General features: G+C 43.8%; 2 protein-coding genes across 2 annotated transcripts; both read left to right on the top strand.

Moving 5' to 3' along the window:
- Nucleotides 1-332: 332 nt before the first annotated feature.
- Nucleotides 333-6,932, top strand: LOC136653763 (vomeronasal type-2 receptor 26-like). The gene is made up of 5 exons (XM_066630644.1): nucleotides 333-623; nucleotides 1,761-2,612; nucleotides 4,596-4,823; nucleotides 5,227-5,353; nucleotides 6,028-6,932. Exons 1-5 carry the CDS (start codon nucleotides 333-335, stop codon nucleotides 6,930-6,932), a joined length of 2,403 nt encoding a protein of 800 aa, XP_066486741.1.
- Nucleotides 6,933-8,816: 1,884 nt separating this feature from the next.
- On the top strand, nucleotides 8,817-17,981 carry LOC136653762 (vomeronasal type-2 receptor 26-like). Its single transcript, XM_066630643.1, has 6 exons — nucleotides 8,817-9,031; nucleotides 11,282-11,459; nucleotides 13,990-14,844; nucleotides 15,597-15,824; nucleotides 16,299-16,425; nucleotides 17,080-17,981. Exons 1-6 carry the CDS (start codon nucleotides 8,817-8,819, stop codon nucleotides 17,979-17,981), a joined length of 2,505 nt encoding a protein of 834 aa, XP_066486740.1.
- The last annotated feature ends 1,758 nt before the right edge of the window (nucleotides 17,982-19,739 follow it).

The following is a 19,739-nucleotide window of genomic DNA, read 5'->3' as shown; positions in this document are numbered from 1 at the left end:
CCTGCATTGAGGTAGGAGGCCATATAACCACAAAAGTCAAAGCATTCTAAAGCATCACATGAATTTCTTAAAGTCAAGTTATAGCAATAATAAGATAATGCACATTGCAGTGATGTATATGTAAACACTTCAACTCGTAGTTTCCATAGAGCAGCCAGGAGATGGGCTGGAATTCATAGAGGTGGAGTGTCCAGGATGACGTGCCCATGTCTCTTCTCTCTTCCCTGCCAGACGGAGCATTAGCAACAGGATATCATTGTCCAGATTGCATTCCGTTTCAATTTAGAAATAGACATTAACACTATAATGCTGTTTGTTACATTAATGGCAGGATGATGACTCAGATCTACCAGCAGATCCCAGCCTTGGAATTTGCAGTAAAGGAGATCAACGGAAATCCCCACATCCTACCCAACCTCACCCTGGGCTTCCACATCTATAACAGTCATTTCCGTCCAAGGTGGACCTTTCGTGCCTCAATGGAACTTCTCTCCAGGAGGGGCAGATTTACTCCTAACTACAAGTGTGATGCTGAGAATCTTCCGGCAGCTGTCATTGGCGGACCTAATTCTAATGTCTGTCTTCACATGGCAAACATCCTGTGTATTTACAAGATGCCACAAGTAAGATTTGTGCAGGAAGCGTCAAAGGTTAGCAAACCATTCACATGTGTTGGTCAGTTGGCAGCAGATGGGTGACCTAGGTGGGGAGGGGGAGTTTTGGGGATGATGGGAGGGGGTACCCCTTCTTTCTCATGCCCCCACTCTCCAAACACCCACTCTCCCCCTTTCTCTCCTTGGACTGGTAGAGACCCATAGGTGACTTGGTAGCCTTGGTCATGCTGGCTGTTAGATTGTACAGCCTGTCACTGGATGCAGCCTGCACTCCTTTGATGCCCGGGTATCTGTGCCAGTGGTGGGGGATAGGATGGGGAAGCAAGTTTCTTAGTTCCAGGACATTTTAAACTAAACAAAATGTGGAAGGAACAATCCAAAAAGATTTTTCTTCTCACACACATAGTAATGGGATTCATCTTCCTCTCATGTGACAGTTAAAGAATTTGCACGTCAGATATAAAAAAATACATCAGTTTCGATATTTATATGACATTACTTTCAAATTAACAAATTACATTGGGAAAAATGGATAGCTAACATCTTTCTATGGCATGAACACTGAACAACTCTCGGGGCAAGTATCCCTTCAGTCAGATTCAGCAGATGAAAAGGTTTTATTTTAGTGTGGACTATAGTGCATTATGCGGATTTCCAAGCCTCCTTGCCTTGGTATGGACTTGCCTCTTTCCAGATGAATTCAGTCTCAACTTGAGGACCATTTCAGTACATCATAAGAACACACAAAGACATTTTTAAAATTAATTTGTAAACAAGTTCTTATTGCAAAAAATGTACATTCTCATCTTTTCCTATAAAAGCAGCCCAAGGCAGCTTAAAATAACCCTCAGGGCAAAAATCGGTTTGGCCAGAGAGAGAATACATTATCCTACAAAATATGGCCAATCTATTACACATCTTTAGCCATCAATTAAAGCTGAGAGAGAGAGAGAGAGAGAGAGCGAGAGCGAGAGAGAGAGAGAGAGAGAGAGAGAGAGAGAGAGAGAGAGAGAGAGAGAGAGAAGACTCTCCATGAGACAGAAACATCATGTTGGCTGGATAGACCCACAGGTGATGGAACTTGAATTCTATTCACAATATAATATATATCGAGAAATCTTAATTCTTCTTTTCAATTGTTTTCAGCTCATATACGGCTCTGCTCCAGAGATGAGTAACGAAGCACAAATTCCTTTTTTCCATCGAATGTTTCCAAGTGGGGACCAGCAATATAGGGGGATTCTCCAGTTACTGCTTCATTTCAGCTGGACATGGATTGGGGTGCTTTATATTGAAGATAATACAGAGAGATTCATTGACGATGTGCTTCCCATGTTTTTGCAGAATGGCATTTGCTTTGACTTCATAGAACGATTCCCACCTTTGACAAGCCTGAGCCGAGTCACTGATATGGCGGGAGAAGGTTTTGAAACCGTCAAAGTTGTTTGGGGGAGCAGTGCCAACGCTGTGCTTGTACATGGGGAGATTCAAACCATGATGACGCTGAGAATGGTGCCTCATATTCTTGAATTTGAGAATAGACAAATGATGTCTAAAGTCTGGCTTCTGACAGCCCAGATGGACTTCACTTCATTTCCCTTCCAAAGAAGTTGGGACATCCACTTCCTCCATGGCGCTCTGTCTTTTGCCATCCACTCAAAGCAGGTGTTTGGATTCCAGATGTCCCTTCAGGAGAGAAAGCCCACCTTGCACAAAGAAGATGGCTTCATCAGGGAATTCTGGGAAGAGGCTTTTGCCTGTGCATTCCCCAGCTCTGTAGCAGAGAAGGAGGGCAGGGAGATCTGCACTGGAGAGGAGAAGCTGGAGACTCTGCCTGGGTCTGTCTTTGAAACGAGCATTACTGGCCACAGCTACAGCGTCTACAATGCTGTCTATGCTGTGGCACATGCTTTGCATTCCATGTACTCATCCCAAGTCAAACACAGAAGAATGATGAGACATGGGAGAAGCACATTTTCCAATCACCAGCCGTGGCAGGTAATATCTTGACCTGATAAATGCCAAAGCAGTACAACATTTGTACAACATGCATGTACAACAACAAAGCAGTACAAATTTTTGTACAACTGAGCTTAAGTTCACATTTTGATTGCCCTTCCCTGAGCAAAGAGCTGTGTCTCCACATTGGCGTCACGTTCCATGATGTTTATATCTTCCAATTTGCTGCCAGTTGACGGACTTTGCACATGAAGAGCATAATAAGAGTCAAATAATTACTTCATTTCTGTTGAGCAGAAGTGAATGTTGTCTGCTTTGGCAACCTTGTATTAGTGGGGAAAAGGGCACAAATATTTTCCCTTTCCCCACTACTATAAGGTTCCCAAAGCAAACAACAGCAGACAACGTTCACTTCTACTCCACAGAAATGAAATAAATATTTGACTCTTATTATGTTCCTCATGTGCAAAGTCTGTCAACTGGCAGCAAACTGGAAGATATAAACATCATGGAACCTGACGTTCTATGAATCAATAAATCTGGAGTTGGTGTCTCTTGTTCTGCCCAAAATCTAAAAATTTAGGGCCCAGTCTTCTCCAGCACAGTGCGGCAGCTCCAAATGGCTACTGCTGGATCTAGCACTAGACCCAAATTGGTTGGAGGACTCCTTGGGGGAAGGTCATTCGTCCCCTTCCCCTAAGTAAAGCTGCAGTCTGCACAATGGGTCTTCTTTGGTCTGCACCAGCTAAATCGTGAGCCCCAAAACCACTGTTGGGATTTGGTAGAAAAGACCCAGTCTGGTTCCTCTTCCACCCTCTCCTCCCCTCCCCCACCAAGACAGGCTTCCTCCGTCCTCCCACAAGCCTCCACGTGCCTGTCATCTGCTCACCAGTAGTGGTTGTGGTCAATCTGCAGTGTTGATGGGACCATGCAGGACTCCACGCCAGTGCTGCTTCCTCTCTGGGAGGCACAAACTTGTCTTGCATGTTTTCAACACCCACCCACGGCACTGGGGCTGTGATGAAGGACACTGCCTATGAAGGGCAGACTAGGTTTGAGCTGCCTGTCTCCAATCTTATTCACACACAGCTAGCTGTTGAATGCAGCATAACACTGAATGTAATGGGACCCACTTCTGGGCAGACGTGCATAGGCTTGTGGTGTTAGGTTGCAATCCTATGCATGCTTATGTAACAGTAACAGCCCAAGCCTATGGACCTACTGCACCCCTGGAACTCATGTTCCAGAGGGAACACAATGCATGACACACCATAGAGCACAGCGGTTCCACCCCTGCGAAAGGTGAGTAGATGCCTGGTGCCACTGAAGTTCCAATGAGACATCATAGAGCACAGCCATTCTGCCCCAGTGAAAGGTGAGCAGATGCCCTGGTGCCACTAATGTGTGTAAGGAAACCTGTAAGTAAATGTATGATAAGATCACGCAGCACAGTCACTGAGGCCTCTTCCACACCCCTCAAACACTCTGTCAACTCTCATCTTTGCCCATCCTAAGGTCACTTTTGAATTGCTCAGAGGATTTGGGCTGGACGCTGTGAGAAACAGGATGCCAGACTAGCTGGACCATTGACCTTCTCCTAGGGGGGACTTCTTGTGTTCCCTGCCTTGTATGTCACACGTATATGCATTGCTGTTGGTGGAAGAGGGTTGTTGGGTTGAGACCTGTGCAGTACTGAATCATACTCATTGAAGGTGTAGAAAGTGGTGCAAGTTGTCCCTAGAAGGTTCCACTGAGAGAGGAGATTTGCCTGTTCCTCCATGTTCTGTCACTAGTCCTGTGTCATGCTTTGCTCTCAGTTTCTTCATTCATTTTCCTTCTAGGGTACAAAGTTCTTTGTCCTTTTTCTACTTTGATGCCTGTTACTTATAACTACACGTGTTTTGATCCAGTTAGCCACTAGGAAGCATTTAAAAGCAGCCATCACCCTACAGTTTATTAGTAATATTTATTTTTAAGAATGTCTGTGATTTGCAAGCATTTATTCTCCCTTTCTCTCCTAAGCTCCATGATTTTCTGAGAAGCATATCCTTTAACAACAGTGTTGGGGAAAAAATGTCCTTTGACCAACATGGAGAACTTGTTGTTGGCTTTGATATTCTCAACTGGGTGACCTTCCCAAACCAGTCCTTTCAGAGAGTCAACGTTGGATCCATGGAACCACAAGCAAACACAGAGAAAGTGCTCAAAATTCACGAGGATATCATTGTGTGGCCCAACTGGTTTAATCAGGTAGGCCCGATGGACTGTTGATGGTGTGACCATTTTGTTTTCCAGTGTGCGCTGTTACTCAGGTGCTGTCAAAACTCTGCCTGAAATAAATGTAATGGAGCACACCAGTTAGGTGGGTCAGATTGCACTACAAAACTGTTCTATAAAGTAAATTGCATGGTGTGTGTGTGTGTGTGTGTGTGTGTGAGAGAGAGAGAGAGAGAGAGAGAGAGAAATATATATACAATCTATATGTATGTAAGTATATATGTATGTATACTGAACATCCGAAACTTTCTGAAATCACTTCTATTATTCATGGTCAGCAGCAACCCAGGTTTTATTGTGAACCTACCAGATACTTACAAATTCCCAAAAAAGCTTTTCAAAAATCAAACCACTCTCCTCTTTCCTTTATGAACAGGCCCGGCCCCTATCTCTTTGCAACGATCTTTGCCTTCCTGGCTATAGTAAGACCAAAATAGAAGGGAAGCAATTTTGCTGTTACAATTGTCTTCCGTGTCCAGAAGGAAAGATTTCAAACCAGCTGGGTAAGATATATGATGTCCAGTATGAACTATATGTACTGCAACCCAGCATGTGCTCACTGCTGCAGAAGTTGCACATTAAAGGGGGCCACCAGCATGAATGGGTGGCAACAACCCTGCATGCACACCCACATAGCACCCAGCCAGTACTGGTGCTGATAAGTTGTTGGGAGGCATGGGCCATGGGTGGGAAGAGGGGTTATCAGGTGGGGATTGGGGCCAGCTGGAAATGTGTTGGGGAAGGGCAGGGGTCAAATATCTGTGAGAGCAGCACCACTTATCTCCTCTGCTTCCTTTCTGTCCTCGACATGCCCCCTTTGGCCAACTGGACTAGTGAAAGTGCTGGCACAGACCTAAATAGACCCATTGGGAACAATGATGCAGTTGAGTAGCCCAATCATATCTCCCACCAATGCAGCTGAACCAAGAAGGTTTGCATTGTATCCAGCATGGAGGAGGGAATAGAGAGCTTTATTTATATTTTCCTTCTCCAAGTAAAACAAAAGGGAAAGGAAGCATGCCAGTAGATACTGGAGGGCATAGCATCTGGCTCATGTCACCCACATCAGTAGCCACCCTCTCCATCATGCCCTTTAACCTCCACCTCTTCCTTCCCGCACATATTGTATTTTATGTACAATTTTGTGTCCATAAAAAAGACACATTTTCTGTTACAGATATGAATGACTGTGTTCAATGTCCAAAAGATCAGTATCCCAACAAAGACCAGGATTCCTGTCTTCCAAAAGATATCAGCTTCTTGGCCTACACAGAACCTCTGGGGATTTCTCTGTCCACTTGTGCTCTTTCCTTGTCCTTCATCACCACTTTGGTGCTTGGGATCTTCCTGAAGCACCAGGACACTCCCATTGTCAAAGCCAACAACCGGAACCTCACCTACACTCTTCTCGCCTCCCTCCTGCTCTCCTTCCTTTCCGTGTTTCTCTTCATTGGCCAGCCGCAAAAGTTATCATGCCTTTGTCGACAAACTTCTTTTGGTATCATCTTCTCAGTGGCTGTTTCTTGTGTGTTGGCCAAGACCATCACAGTTGTTTTGGCATTCATGGCCACCAAGCCAGGATCCAGGATGAGGACGTGGGTGGGGAAAGGACTGTCAACCTTCATCGTCCTTCCCTGCACCCTTCTTCAAGCCACTCTTTGTACTGTGTGGTTAGCAACCTCTCCCCCATTCCCAGATTTGGACATGCACTCATTTGTCAAAGAGATTGTACTGAAATGTAACGAAGGGTCACCTCTCATGTTTTACTCTGTGTTGGGCTACTTGGGTGTCCTCTCCCTTGTCAGCTTCTCTGTGGCCTTTCTAGCCAGGAAGTTGCCGGACAGTTTCAACGAAGCCAAGTTCATCACATTCAGCATGCTGGTCTTTTGCAGTGTGTGGTTCTCCTTTATTCCCTCTTACCTGAGCACCAAGGGGAAGTACATGGTGGCTGTGGAGATCTTCTCGATTTTAGTATCCAGTTTTGGGTTACTATTTTGTATCTTTTCCCCCAAATGCTACATTATTATAGTGAGACCTGAATTAAACAGAAGGGAGCAGCTAATGAGAAGGAATATTAAATGAAACTCTAATATTCCATATCAAATTGTATATAGCATAGTGGTATTATTCAAATATACCAATCTTTTCACAAGCGTCAATCTCAGGTTGTTGCTTCCTAAAGCTTTTTGCCCAGAGCAATTGCTACCCTCAGCACCCCCTTAGCTACAGCACTGCTTTCTTCATTTATTATTATGAGCTACTTCAAATTATAAAGAGGAAAGCAGGACATGCATCTATTAAAATAAATAAAATACTTTTTTATAGATTTCCTCAGTAGCATATTTAGAAAAAAACTGCCAATGCTTACAGCTTTCACAACTGTTTCACATCAACCTTTCCTGCTCTGCCTTCTCTGGAGTGACCAGGAAATGTATCTCCATCACTAGTGCTCGGGGATGTCTATTGGCAGAATCATTTCTTCTTCCAAAAATTTGCAGTAGGACACTATATAATGACACAACAGGCCCAATCCTAACCCCTTATGTCAGGGCTTTCTAGCACTGGCATAGCGGTGCCAATGGGATGTGTGCTGCATGCTGCAGTTGGGTGTCACCCATGGAGGCCTCCTCAAAGTAAGGGGATGTTTGTTCCCTTTCCTCAGAACTGCACTGCCCTTATGTCAGTGCTGGAAAGCACTGGCATAAGGGGTTAGGATTGGGCCCAACATTGTATTGAAGGTGCTTTGGACATATAAGGGCTTAGGATTGGGCCCAACATTGTATTGAAGGTGCTTTCGAAATATAAAATGGTGAAATTGCTTCCTTTCTTGCCTCTGCTAAGCTCAAACTTTCTGTCCTCAGTCACTGTTCAAGGGTTAGGTTTCAACACCATTCCTTTGGGTCATCTTAAGCAACATTGAGTTCAGATTTTTGTAATTCAGTCCTCATGGGGCTGCCCCTGAAGATGACCTAGAACAGCCCCCGGAAGCTTTTTATCCGGCCCTCAGGCTCTCAGCTGCAGAGGTGATCTAGCTGAAATGGCAGCCCACTTGAAAATTGGGCTTTCCCAAATCTTGAAAATATGATCAAGATTTCTGTTCTCTCATTTGCAGTTAATGAGTTTCTATATGAGGTCTGATTTCTGATAATTAGCTGCTTAATTATGTCACTTTCTGCTTAATGACATCACTTCTGGCCCTCAGCTGGAGTCCTGAATGCAAACTTCGGCCCTCTGTATGAAATGTGTTTGACACCCCAGATCTAGAAACTGCTGTTGGGACAGAATGTGGCTAACAAGGTTCTCCCTTAAGTTCATTGCTCTGGCTGCAGACACCTTGAAGCACATCAGCTAATCATTTGAAAAAAAAAAAAATAATTGCAGGCCTGTGAAAAAAATAAATAGTAGGAAAACCTTGATTACTCCCTATGAATGAAACTTCCTGGTTTGATCTTCTGCAAAACACTATGATATCTTCAAAAAATCTTTTAAAAAAACATTTTTCTTTGAGGTACTTAAAAAAAACTATTCTGAATGCCATTCTCCTTACTCAGTTTATTTCACACTTTTTGCTCCCCCCGCAAGGAGGTCAGCAGAAAACTTTTGTGAAGACCTGACCAGCATGTTTTCTGATGCAATGTCCCAAAGAAACTTCAGCTCTGAGAATGTGATTATCACCCCTTTCATTATTAAATTAACACTAACTACTTCTGCTTCTCCACATCCTCAGGGAAATTCACTCCCACAATTAGAGAACAACAGTGAAGGATGTTGTCAATATCCCCTGGATCATTCCAAGATGATGCCAGGGACAGGCAGAGTTCTATCCATCTATGACTCTTTAAAGTATCTGAAATTTCAATCAGCGGAATGAATGGTGATTCATAAGAGGCACTAGAGCTGAGGCACCTCTGCAAGACAGTGTGGGATCCGAGGAAATAGTGTCTCAAAGCCACATTTTCCTGTGAGATGTTCATGTTTGCAGTCTTGGCATTTCTGCTGCCTCAGGTGGGACTCAGTGTCCCTGCTGGTAAATGCACCATCAGTGACCCTCTTCCCATTCTCCACCAATATTATCGGTCTGGAGATCTCATCATTGCTGCTGTTGTCTCTCAGATCTACAGATTTTCCAACACAATAATTTATGAAAAACATCCATCCCAGGAACTCTTCAATGAGCTCATGTAAGGGAGATTCTGTTTTTTATGATAACCTTGTTTTGTCTCTGAGTTGAATATATTCTTCTCCAGCCCAGTTCAATCAATTGAAATTAGTTGGAATTTCACATCTAGGGAATATAGAATTCTTGACACTATGTATTTCCCCACTTTAGTTTAGTGTGTTTAGTGTAGTTTGTGTCAAAGAGTGTTAACTACATCTTCTGAACATACTGGTCACATGCAGAAAGATGTGCCATTTTCCCCTTGAGTTCCATCAGAACAACAGGATGAAGTCTCCCCACTTTGCTTCCGGGCATTTGGAACAACCACTGATGCTGATCTCATTTTGAGCACCCAAACACATTTATTTTCATTAGTGCACAACTATGTCTTGGGATCTGTTTTCAGCTTCTTTTCTTTTCTGAACTATAGATTGTATCTCTGGTTATTATTCAATTCCAGGATGGTGTCCTGCACAGGCAGAAGTAACAGTGGAAGATTCTCAACTAGATAAATCCAAATTAAATTCTGGCTTTGCTTTCTACTTGAGAAACATGTTTATCAACACAATGCACAAGTTGCCACACAACCAATTCGTGTGCACTCTCTTCCTCATGTGCTTGCAGAAGTGCAGATTGGACAATCAAAAAATGTACCTCATTTCCTCTTGTGATCCCTAATGTTCAACCCTATATGTACATGGTACAGCACCGCTGGGAAAGAGATGATCTCACAGAATTCTGTTCCCTCAAATTGTGCCTGCAGTATAGCAATCTGTTTTCCTATCTCAAAGTTTCCACCCAGGAGAAAGTGGCATTGTGATGTTCAAGAATTCAAGTAAAATGATATTTCTCGGTGCAGAACATTCTGAACATGCTAATCAACAGGGGCTTGACTCAAGTTGAGTCGCCGAGTCACTGCCCCCCTACTCTAAAAGCAGTCCTAATGGGGGCACTTTCTGGGCCTCTGAGTCACCTTTTAGTGACTCTAATAGACTTGAGTCAAATTGCCCCCTCTTCAAAAAGCCCCCCTTAAAAAAGTGGGAAAAATGGAGCTACGTCAGGGAGTGTGTGCATGTATTGGAGCTCTCTGAACACTGCCCTGATGTCCCTGCCCATCTGTAAAGAGGGCAGAAGGGGTAGAAGGGACTGGGTGAGTGTTGGGACAGAAGCGTCAGCAGCTGGGAGGCTTATCAGGACAACCTGATCCTTGGCAGCCCTACTCACAAGTAGTTCCATTTGCGCCAGCCATTCAATGAGGGTGCCCTCCTCTGCTCCTAGACAGCAATAACAATCCCTACTATTTTTAAAAAAATGCCCACAAAGGATATCCAGGAGCAATGGAAACTGAGCATTCTATCACATCTTCAGATGTTCAGTTCAAGCCCTGACAGCATGTGTTCGGAGAGGGGGCTGATTGATCCAAGAGGGAATGCCACAACACCAAGAACACCCTTCCTGTGAATGCCACCCCCTTGCTTCAGTCCAAAGATTGGACAGCTAAACGTGACAAACTGTAAACTGTGTGGAGGTAGGAAGCAATACAACCCAGTGATGAGAGATATTGGAAAGAATCAGCTGAATTTCTTAAAGATAAGATATAGCAAGAAGACAATATACATTGCGGTGACGTGTATGCAAACACTCCAACTCGTAGTTTCCATAGGACAGCCAGGAGATGGGCTGGAGTTCATGGGGGTGCCCAGGATGATGTGCCTATTTTTCCTCTCTCCTCACTAGGACACAGACCATAGCAACATTGGGGCTCTTCAGTCTAGAAAAGAGCTGCCTGAGGGGGCACGTGATTAAGACATACAAAATTATACAGGGTATGGATATAGTGGATAGAGAGAGATGCTCTTTTCTCTCTCACATAGCACCAGAACTAGGGGACATCTGCTAAAATTGAGTGTTGGGAGAGTTAGGAAAGAAAAAGAAAATATTTTTTTGCCCAGCGTGTAATTAGTTTGTGGAACTACTTGCCACAGGAAGTAGTGATGGCATCTTTCCTAGATGCCTTTAAAAGGGGATTGGAGAAATTTCTGGAGCAAATTGGATCTAGTGGGCTCTTCTATTGTTCTTATGTTCCTACAGATTGCATTCAATTTCAAACTTAGAAAATGGCATTGAATCTATATTCTGTTTGTTTCATTAATGGCAGGATGATGACTCAGTTGTACCAGCACATCCCAGCCCTGGAATTTGCAGTAAAGGAGATCAATGAAAATCCCCACATCCTCCCCAACCTCACGCTGGGCTTCCACATCTATAATAGCCATTTCCGTCCAAGGTGGACCTTACATGCCTCAATGGAACTTCTCTCCAGACGAGGCAGATTTACTCCTAACTACAAGTGTGATGCTGAGAACATTCCAGCAGCTGTCATTGGCGGTCCTAATTTTGAGGTCGGTCTCCAAATGGCAGCCATCCTGGGTATTTACAAGATGCCACAAGTAAGGTTTGCACATGAAGCGTTGCAGTTTAGCAAATTGTTCACATCTGTGTTGACTTTCAGGTGTGATTTTGCAGTTTGAGGTTCAGAAATGGTGATTTTTTTTTAAGGCAACAGGATGCATCCTGAGTGTCGGTTAAAGATCTGATTGTTACCTGGGATAAAAGGAAAGAATACTTTGCAGCTTAATCCTGTGCAATGTACTCAGATACACTGGGGTCCCTAGGGGTGTGCAGGGTGTGTGTGTGTGTGTGTGTGTGTGTGTGTGGGCTGCAGCAGGTGATGCGCCTGGTTATATTTTCTGAGGCAGTTTGGGAGGTTCAATTTGTCACAGCAGCTGCTTGTGTCTTACTATCGTTGCACCATTGAGAGTGTCCTAACCTATGATATCTTGGTGTGGCATGGAAATTGCTCTGCAGGGGACAAAAAAGCTCTGCAGAGAATTATTAAGATTGCGCAGCACATCCTCAACCTTCATCTACCAGCTTTGGAGGACATCTATACATCTGGCTGTCTGCAGAAGTCACATAGTATTCTGAGAGACCCCTTCCATCTGTTTCATAAGTTCTTTGAACTGTTGCCTTCGAGTAGACGATACAGAACTATGAGAGCAGCACCACACGATTTCTGAACAGTTTTTATCCCACAGCCATAATTACGTTGAACAAGGCAATATAGTTGTCATCATGCTCCTGGGCATTATGGTCTGTTATACTGTTTTTATATTATGATACATGTTGTATATAATGTGCGGGTGAATGTGCAGAGTGTGATTGTTGGAACTGTAGTATATATTTATGCTTGTATCTCAAAGGTGCATAAATTTCGTTGTGCTGTAGCACAATGATAAGAAAGCTACTACTACTACTACTACTACTACTAATACTAATACTAATACTACTACTACTACTACTAGGATTGGGCTCACAGGCTGCAATCCTACCAACACTTTCCTGAGAGTAAGCCCCACTGACCACTATGGGACTTACTTCAGAGTAGACATGCATAGGATTGGGCTCACAGGCTGCAATCCTATCAACACTTTCCTGAGAGTAAGCCCCATTGACCACTATGGGACTTACTTCAGAGTAGATTCACTTGGTGGAACAGGACTGGCTCCCCCTTAATTAATTATTTCTTTTATTTTAAGTGAAATATTTATAATTATTTTAATTTGCTTGATGATGTCACTTCTGCCCATGACATCACTTCCAATGGGTCCTGGACAGATTGTCATTTTAAAAAGTGGGTCCCTGTGCTAAACGTTTGAGAACTGCTGCAATAAGGTGTTAGTAAGTTGACACGAGGTTTGTGTGTGTGAGACTCTACAACAGGGGTGTCAAACATAAGGCCCGGGGGCCGGATGTGGCTTGTGGAAGCTTTTTATGCGGCCCTCAGGCTCTCAGCTGTTGAGCACTGCTGAGGTGTTACTGCTGAAAGGGCAGCCCACATGAAAATTGGGCTCTCCCATATCTTGAAATATGATCAAGATTCATATATTTTCTCTTCTGTCATTTGCAGCTAATGAGTTCCTAAGTGAGAAAAAAGTGTTTCTTTTTGGTTATGACCTGTTTAATGACATCACTTCTTGCCTAATGACATCATTTCTGGCCCTCAGCAGGCATCCTGAATGCTATGTGGCCCTCTGTATGAAATGAGTTTGACACCCCTGCTCTACAAGTTTTCAACATCACTAAAATCAGAATTTGGAGGAATAACACCATCATGTTATCTATCAATCAATGCGTATTTTCATGCAGAATGCAATGAAGCAAACCACATTGAAATATCTGTGTTCTAACAAAAGGTATAGCCACAAAACCAGTGTGGCAGGGCTATGGCACATCACCACACCCACCACCTGGGGCGTTGCCCCACCCACTGCATGGGGTGATACTCACTCCTCCCGCACCAGGTGACACAAATCCTAGTGACGCCACTGCTCAGCAATAAATGTGACTTTGTTAAATGGGGTTCATGCCCAGCAATGTTTAGATTTATTCAGACGTTTGAAAGGAAGTGTTTTTTCATTTTTGAAATGAATTTCATTTCATTTTTGAATTCACAGCAGTCGGCATGAGAATGGACAACATTTCTGCAATCCTGAAATTGACCTGACTTGTACCAAAGAATCATAGAATTAGAAGGGGCCTAATAGGGTCATTTTACAGCTCAATTTTACATACCATTTTGCAGCGCAATTGCTGGTGCAATCTGCATTGACACAGGCACTGGAAGGGGGTCGGAATTTGGCAAGCACCACACTTGCCAATGCGGTCCCGATCCCAGGCCTGATTGCCCTCTTCCCTGCCTCATTACCCCCACATTCTGCCCACTCTCTCTTCCGTTCCACCCATCCTGCCTTTCCCCTCCCTGTTCCAACCCTTTCCTGACATGTTTCTGACAGTAGGGCACTGACGATGGTGTGTGGATATGTCCACATCCATAGCTGAAGGAATAGAAATGCTACTTAAAACAGTGTGATATCTAACAACAGATCTTCCTCTTTCTTCTTTTTTTATTGTCTGTAGCTCACGTATGGAACTGCTCCAGTGATGAGTACCAAAGAACAACTTGCTTTCTTCTATCGAGTGTTCCCGAGTTCGAACCAGCAATATATGGGGATTCTCAAATTACTGCTTCATTTCAGCTGGACATGGATTGGGGTGATCTATATAGATGATGACTGTGGAGAGCAGTTTATACAAGATGTGCTTCCCACATTTTCCCAGAAAGGGATTTGCTTTGCCTTCATAGAAACAATCCCCAAAATAACATCTGTGAGTCAAGTCACTGAAATGGTGGGAGAAGGGTTCGAAACCGTCAGAGTTGTTTGGGGGAGCAGTGCCAACATTGTGCTTGTACATGGGGGAATTCAAACCATGATGATACTAAGAATAATGCCTCATATTCTTGAATTTGAGAATAGACATATGTTGTCTAAAGTCTGTATTCTGACAGCCCAGATGGACTTCACTTCATTTCCCTTCCAAAGAAGTTGGGACATCCACTTCCTCCATGGCGCGCTGTCTTTTGCCATCCACTCAAAGCAGGTGCCTGGATTCCAGACATCCCTTCAGAAGAGAAGCCCCACCTTGTACAAAGAAGATGGCTTCATCAGGGAATTCTGGGACGAGGCTTTTGCCTGTGCATTCCCCAGCTCTGTAGCAGAGGAGGAGGGCAGGGAGATCTGCACTGGAGAGGAGAAGCTGGAGACTCTGCCTGAGTCTGTCTTTGAAACAAGCATGACCGGCCACAGCTACAGCGTCTACAATGCTGTCTGTGCTGTGGCACATGCCTTGCATTCCATGTACTCATCCCAAATCAAACACAGTACCAGGATAAGTCTTTGGAGAAGAAGGCCCCTGGATCATCAGCCTTGGCAGGTAATATCTTGGCCAGATAAAGGTAGCAAAGTATAAATGTTTTAAAGTAAGCACATCAATCTATTGGTTACTTTCAACCGCACCGTGGCAGGAGATATTTCTACAAGATCCATGAGAAACGTGTAAGAACAGGGCCCTCAGTGTGCACAGATTTGTTTTGTATCTGCTGCTATGATTTTCATATCTTTCATTTTACTGCCAGCCAGCTGAACCACACGAAGCTCTTATTAAGAGTTGGGGTAGGTGGGAGGCAGGGAGGGTTGGGGATGTTGGGGCAGGGGATGAGAGCGGGGCGAGAGGCAGGTGGGACTGGCACAGCTCTGTACCGCCAGATCCAGAACCCTGCGTTAAGCCTCCTGGTCCAAAACGGGGCCTCTCAACTCTGCCTCAGCTAAATAGCTGGCTCAGACCTGAGTAACCCATTGTGGGGCATGCTTGCTTACGGGGGAGGGGGAGGGGGACAAATGTCCCTTCGCCAGAGGAGTTGGCAATGGCTGCCAGGTGTGCTTTGGATGCACTCGCAGCCATTTTGGTGCTGCTGTTCCTCTGGGCAGCTCAGGATTGGGCTACGAAACTCCTTGTTCACCTTTTTCTAGTTCTGTTTCTGTTACGATCACTACAAGTACTTTGATCCCATGAGCCACTACAAAGCAGTTAAAAACACCAATTCCCCTACGTTTTATTAGTAATATTTATGATGAAGAACATCTATGAGTGCAAATATTTATTGTCCTATTTTCCCTTTAAACAAGCTCCATGGCTTTCTGAGAAGTGTATCCTTTAACAACAGTGCTGGGGAAAAAGTGTCCTTTGACCAAGATGGAGAACTTGTTGCTGGTTTTGATATTCTTAACTGGGTGATATTCCCAAACCAGTCCTTTCAGAGAGTCAAACTTGGAACCATGGAACCACAAGCTCCCCCAGACAAAGTGCTCAAAATTCATGAGCATGTCATTGTGTGGCCCAGCCAGTTTAACCAGGTAGGTACTACAGACAATCCATGGGGTAATCACGTAGTCTATACAGTTATTCTGTCACTGATATGACATTTGGAAGGCAGCAGGCTTCCTTGTGCCTCACAAATCTGCCTGGATGAGACGGATTTGCTTCCAAGGACCATGTTCTGCAAGATCCAGCAACAGCTACACCCACGTGTTCAGTTAAAAATGGTTTGGAGGTAGATATTTTCTTGAGTAAGTTCTGCTTCAGAGTAAGATTTAGATAAGGGTGTATGTACAAGTACTGCTCCAAAAGCAATCTCTTTACAGTCATTGGTGCTCATTCAGCACACTTCTCTTTTAGGTATTTGGAAACACCTTGAATTTCTTTTCTGAAGACATCTGCCTCCACTTGGAGGTCTTCTGAAACTGTGGCAAAAACACAGCTCTGGAAGTAGTGTGTAAACACACACTTGGTTGAATGTTAAACCACTGTCCTCTTTCATTTCTGAACAGACACAACCTCTTTCTCTTTGCAACAACAATTGCCCTCCTGGCTACAGTAAGACCAAAATAGAAGGGAAGCCATCTTGCTGTTACAATTGCCTTCCATGTCCAGAAGGAAAGATTTCCAACCAGGAAGGTAAGACCTACTGTGTTCACTATGAGCTAGATGAACTGTAATCCAGCACACACACACCCAGGGACACCGTAGACCAGTGACTTTCAACCTTTTTCATGTCAAGGCACAGTGACAAGGTGCTAAACATGTCAAGGCCCGCCACCGGGTTGTTGACCATTGACAAGACACACCAAACTGCATCCTCTCAACAGTCCTGCACTGCGATTCAGGAGGCCAATGCTGCATCCACCACATCCAATGTGGGACTAGAGGCTGCTGGAGGTCAGCTTGGGGTAGGAACATTTGTCCCCTTCAGGCTTACTCTATGGGGCTACTCAGATCTGTGACAATGATATTCCTGCTGCAAAATCTGAGCAGCCCCGAGTGGAGCTTTCAGGTCCAAGGGTTGGATGCTGTGGAAGCTGCAGCTGCCGTTCTCCCAATGTCCCAAGCCTGAACCATCTCTACAACTTTGCTTTTCATACTTTGTCTTTACAGGCATCAGAAAGGAATAATTTATTTTTATTTTCCAATCCAGAATGCAAGTTCCTAAGGGCCGAAATTGTTTTTTCCAGTCTATGTACAGCACCATGCACACAGATGGAATAATAATAATAGTAATAATATTATTTTTCCTGCAAGAAACGGTACAGAAAACTTATATTTCTCTTACAGACATGGATGTTTGTGTTCAATGTCCAGAAGATCAGTATCCCAACAAGGACCGGGATTTCTGTCTTCCAAAAGTTATCAGCTTCTTGTCCTATACAGAACCTTTGGGGATTTCTCTGTCTGCTTGTGCTCTTTCCTTGTCCTTCATCACCACTTTGGTGCTTGGGATCTTCATGAAGCACCAGGACACTCCCATCGTCAAAGCCAACAACAGGAAACTCACCTACACTCTTCTCACCTCCCTCCTGGTCTCCTTCCTTTCCGTGTTTCTTTTCATAGGCCAGCCACAAAAGTTATCATGCCTTTTTCAACAAACTACTTTTGGTATCATCTTCTCAATGGCTGTTTCTTGTGTGTTGGCCAAGACCATCATGGTTGTTTTGGCATTCATGGCCACCAAGCCAGGATCCAGGATCAGGACGTGGGTGGGGAAAGGACTGTCAACCTTCATCGTCCTTCCCTGCACCCTTCTTCAAACCACTCTTTGTACTGTGTGGTTAGCAACCTCTCCCCCATTCCCAGATTTGGACATGCACTCATTTGTCAAAGAAATTGTACTGAAATGTAATGAAGGGTCACCTCTCATGTTTTACTCTGTGTTGGGTTACTTGGGTGTCCTCTCCCTTGTCAGCTTCTCTGTGGCCTTTCTAGCCAGGAAGTTGCCGGACAGTTTCAATGAAGCCAAGTTCATCACCTTCAGCATGCTGGTCTTTTCAAGTGTGTGGTTGTCCTTTGTTCCTTCTTACCTGAGCACCAAGGGGAAGTACATGGTGGCTGTGGAGATCTTCTCCATCTTAGCCTCCAGTTCTGGGCTCCTGTTTTGTATCTTTTCCCCCAAGTGCTACATTATTCTAGTGAGACCTGAACTGAACAAAAAAGACCAGTTAATGAGAAGGAACCATTAAATAATGAATTAATATTAAGTAATGCCCTAATATTGTGTTGATTTTGATTAAACTGCATTACATAAAGCTTTCTGATGTACTCAGAAGTGACAATTTCTTTCAGACAGCCTGAATAAATGAGATATGAGTAGCCAGTGCAAGATAGTCCCATATCACACCACATTTGGGCTATTCTGCATAACCCATCAACATTATGCTCTCAGTCTGTTGTCTGTAGACAACACTGTCTGACAGCACTTTAATCTTTTCCCCAAACCCCTGCAGCAGCATGGACGTTTGATGGGAAGGATTTGGTGTGAAGGAACTTATGGTAGAATGAGTCTCACCATAAGTTTTGGTCACTGCTGGACTATTCTAAGCATGCTCAGAAAAGATCATTTTTTCCAAGAAGCCTGGGAACTCAGGAGTGACCAGGAAATGCACTTGCAGTAGAGCACTACATGATGACACAACATTGTCTTTATGGGGACTTTGGAGAAATAAAAGAGTGGAATGGATCACTTCCAATGTTGACTTTGAGGTCTGTATGGCTGAAGTTCTCAGTCCTCAGTCACTCTTCTAGGAGTGAGGTTCAAGACAGAGATCAGTCACACCTGCTCCCATTCCTCTAGTTCATCTTCCAAGGTCCTGAAAGAGCACACTCATTCCCAAGGTGAAAGAGTCTTTGGACAATCTGGTTGTGCATTTCCCTTTACTCCCAATCACTCCTGCTGCTCCTGTCAAAAAAATGCTGGGTGGTCCACATGGGCCAGCACAATTGTCTCTTGTTTTGAAAGCCCTTGAAATTCTTTTAGCTTCCAACTTGCTTCAGCTGGTGCCTCAGCTACACCCACTCATGGAAAAACAAAACTAACAAATAAAAAATAGAACTGACTGCTCTCATCTACATCTTAGCAACACTGAGTTTGGATGACCGTGGGGCACCCTACATGGGGCTCCCCCTGAAGACGATCCAGAACCTGTGGTTGACAGAATGTGGAAGCCAAGCTTCTCTCTAGAGTCCATTGGTCTGATGCATTATGCCAAGGGATGGGAGGGCTTTTCTTTTCCCCTACAGCAAACACTGGGGGGTCCTGGAAATCCTCCGCAGGGCTCCCCTTTCCTGTAAAAATGTAAAAAAGAAAAAAAGAGGGCACTTCCAGTTTTTTGCCATGAAATTGGATGTGTCCATTTTTCCCGTTTTGTTGACTTTTGTCGGCAAGGGGGGCACTGCGGAGGGCTCCCTGGAATCCCTGGACTCCCCAGGACTGCAGCACTGGCTGCAATGAATTAAAAACCCCTCCTATCCCTGGAGATTGTGTTGCTGTCTTCCAAGCCCCCTCTCAAATTTATAGTTTTATAGTTTTTTATAAAACTATATTATAAAATTTATAGTTTTATAGTTTTTTATAGTGTGTGTGTGTGTGTGTGTATTGATATATATGTATTGATATACATACATACATGTATATGTATGTACCTGTATGTACATACATACATACATACATACATGTATTGATATATATGTATTGATATATATGTAATAATAATAATAATAATAATAACTTTATTTCTACCCCGCCTTTCTCCCCGAAGGGACTCAAGGAGGCTTACAACATATTAAAAACAATTTAAAAAACAAATAAAAACATATTAACACATACTAAAAACAGCAGTCAGAGTAAAAATAGGTAAAAAGAGCATAGAGCAGCAGCAAGTCATAAAAGAATCAGGCCTGTAAAAAATATTAAAAGATGTTAAAAAGATGTTAAAAGGCTG

Source organism: Tiliqua scincoides, chromosome 5 (genome assembly GCF_035046505.1).
Source record: "Tiliqua scincoides isolate rTilSci1 chromosome 5, rTilSci1.hap2, whole genome shotgun sequence".
Lineage (NCBI taxonomy): Eukaryota > Metazoa > Chordata > Lepidosauria > Squamata > Scincidae > Tiliqua > Tiliqua scincoides.
The sequence above is the reverse complement of the archived record's forward strand: the minus strand, read 5'-3'. Positions and strand labels throughout refer to the sequence as shown.

Bases quoted from the DNA above. Each gene is read 5' to 3' on its own strand.
- LOC136653763 (XM_066630644.1), top strand. From the start codon at position 333: ATGATGACTCAGATCTACCAGCAGATCCCAGCCTTGGAATTTGCAGTA. The intron at 4,824-5,226 runs GTAGGCCCGATG...CTTTATGAACAG, and splicing joins GGCCCAACTGGTTTAATCAG to GCCCGGCCCCTATCTCTTTG. The intron at 5,354-6,027 runs GTAAGATATATG...TTTCTGTTACAG, and splicing joins AAAGATTTCAAACCAGCTGG to ATATGAATGACTGTGTTCAA.
- LOC136653762 (XM_066630643.1), top strand. From the start codon at position 8,817: ATGTTCATGTTTGCAGTCTTGGCATTTCTGCTGCCTCAGGTGGGACTC. The intron at 14,845-15,596 runs GTAATATCTTGG...CCTTTAAACAAG, and splicing joins TGGATCATCAGCCTTGGCAG to CTCCATGGCTTTCTGAGAAG. The intron at 15,825-16,298 runs GTAGGTACTACA...ATTTCTGAACAG, and splicing joins GGCCCAGCCAGTTTAACCAG to ACACAACCTCTTTCTCTTTG.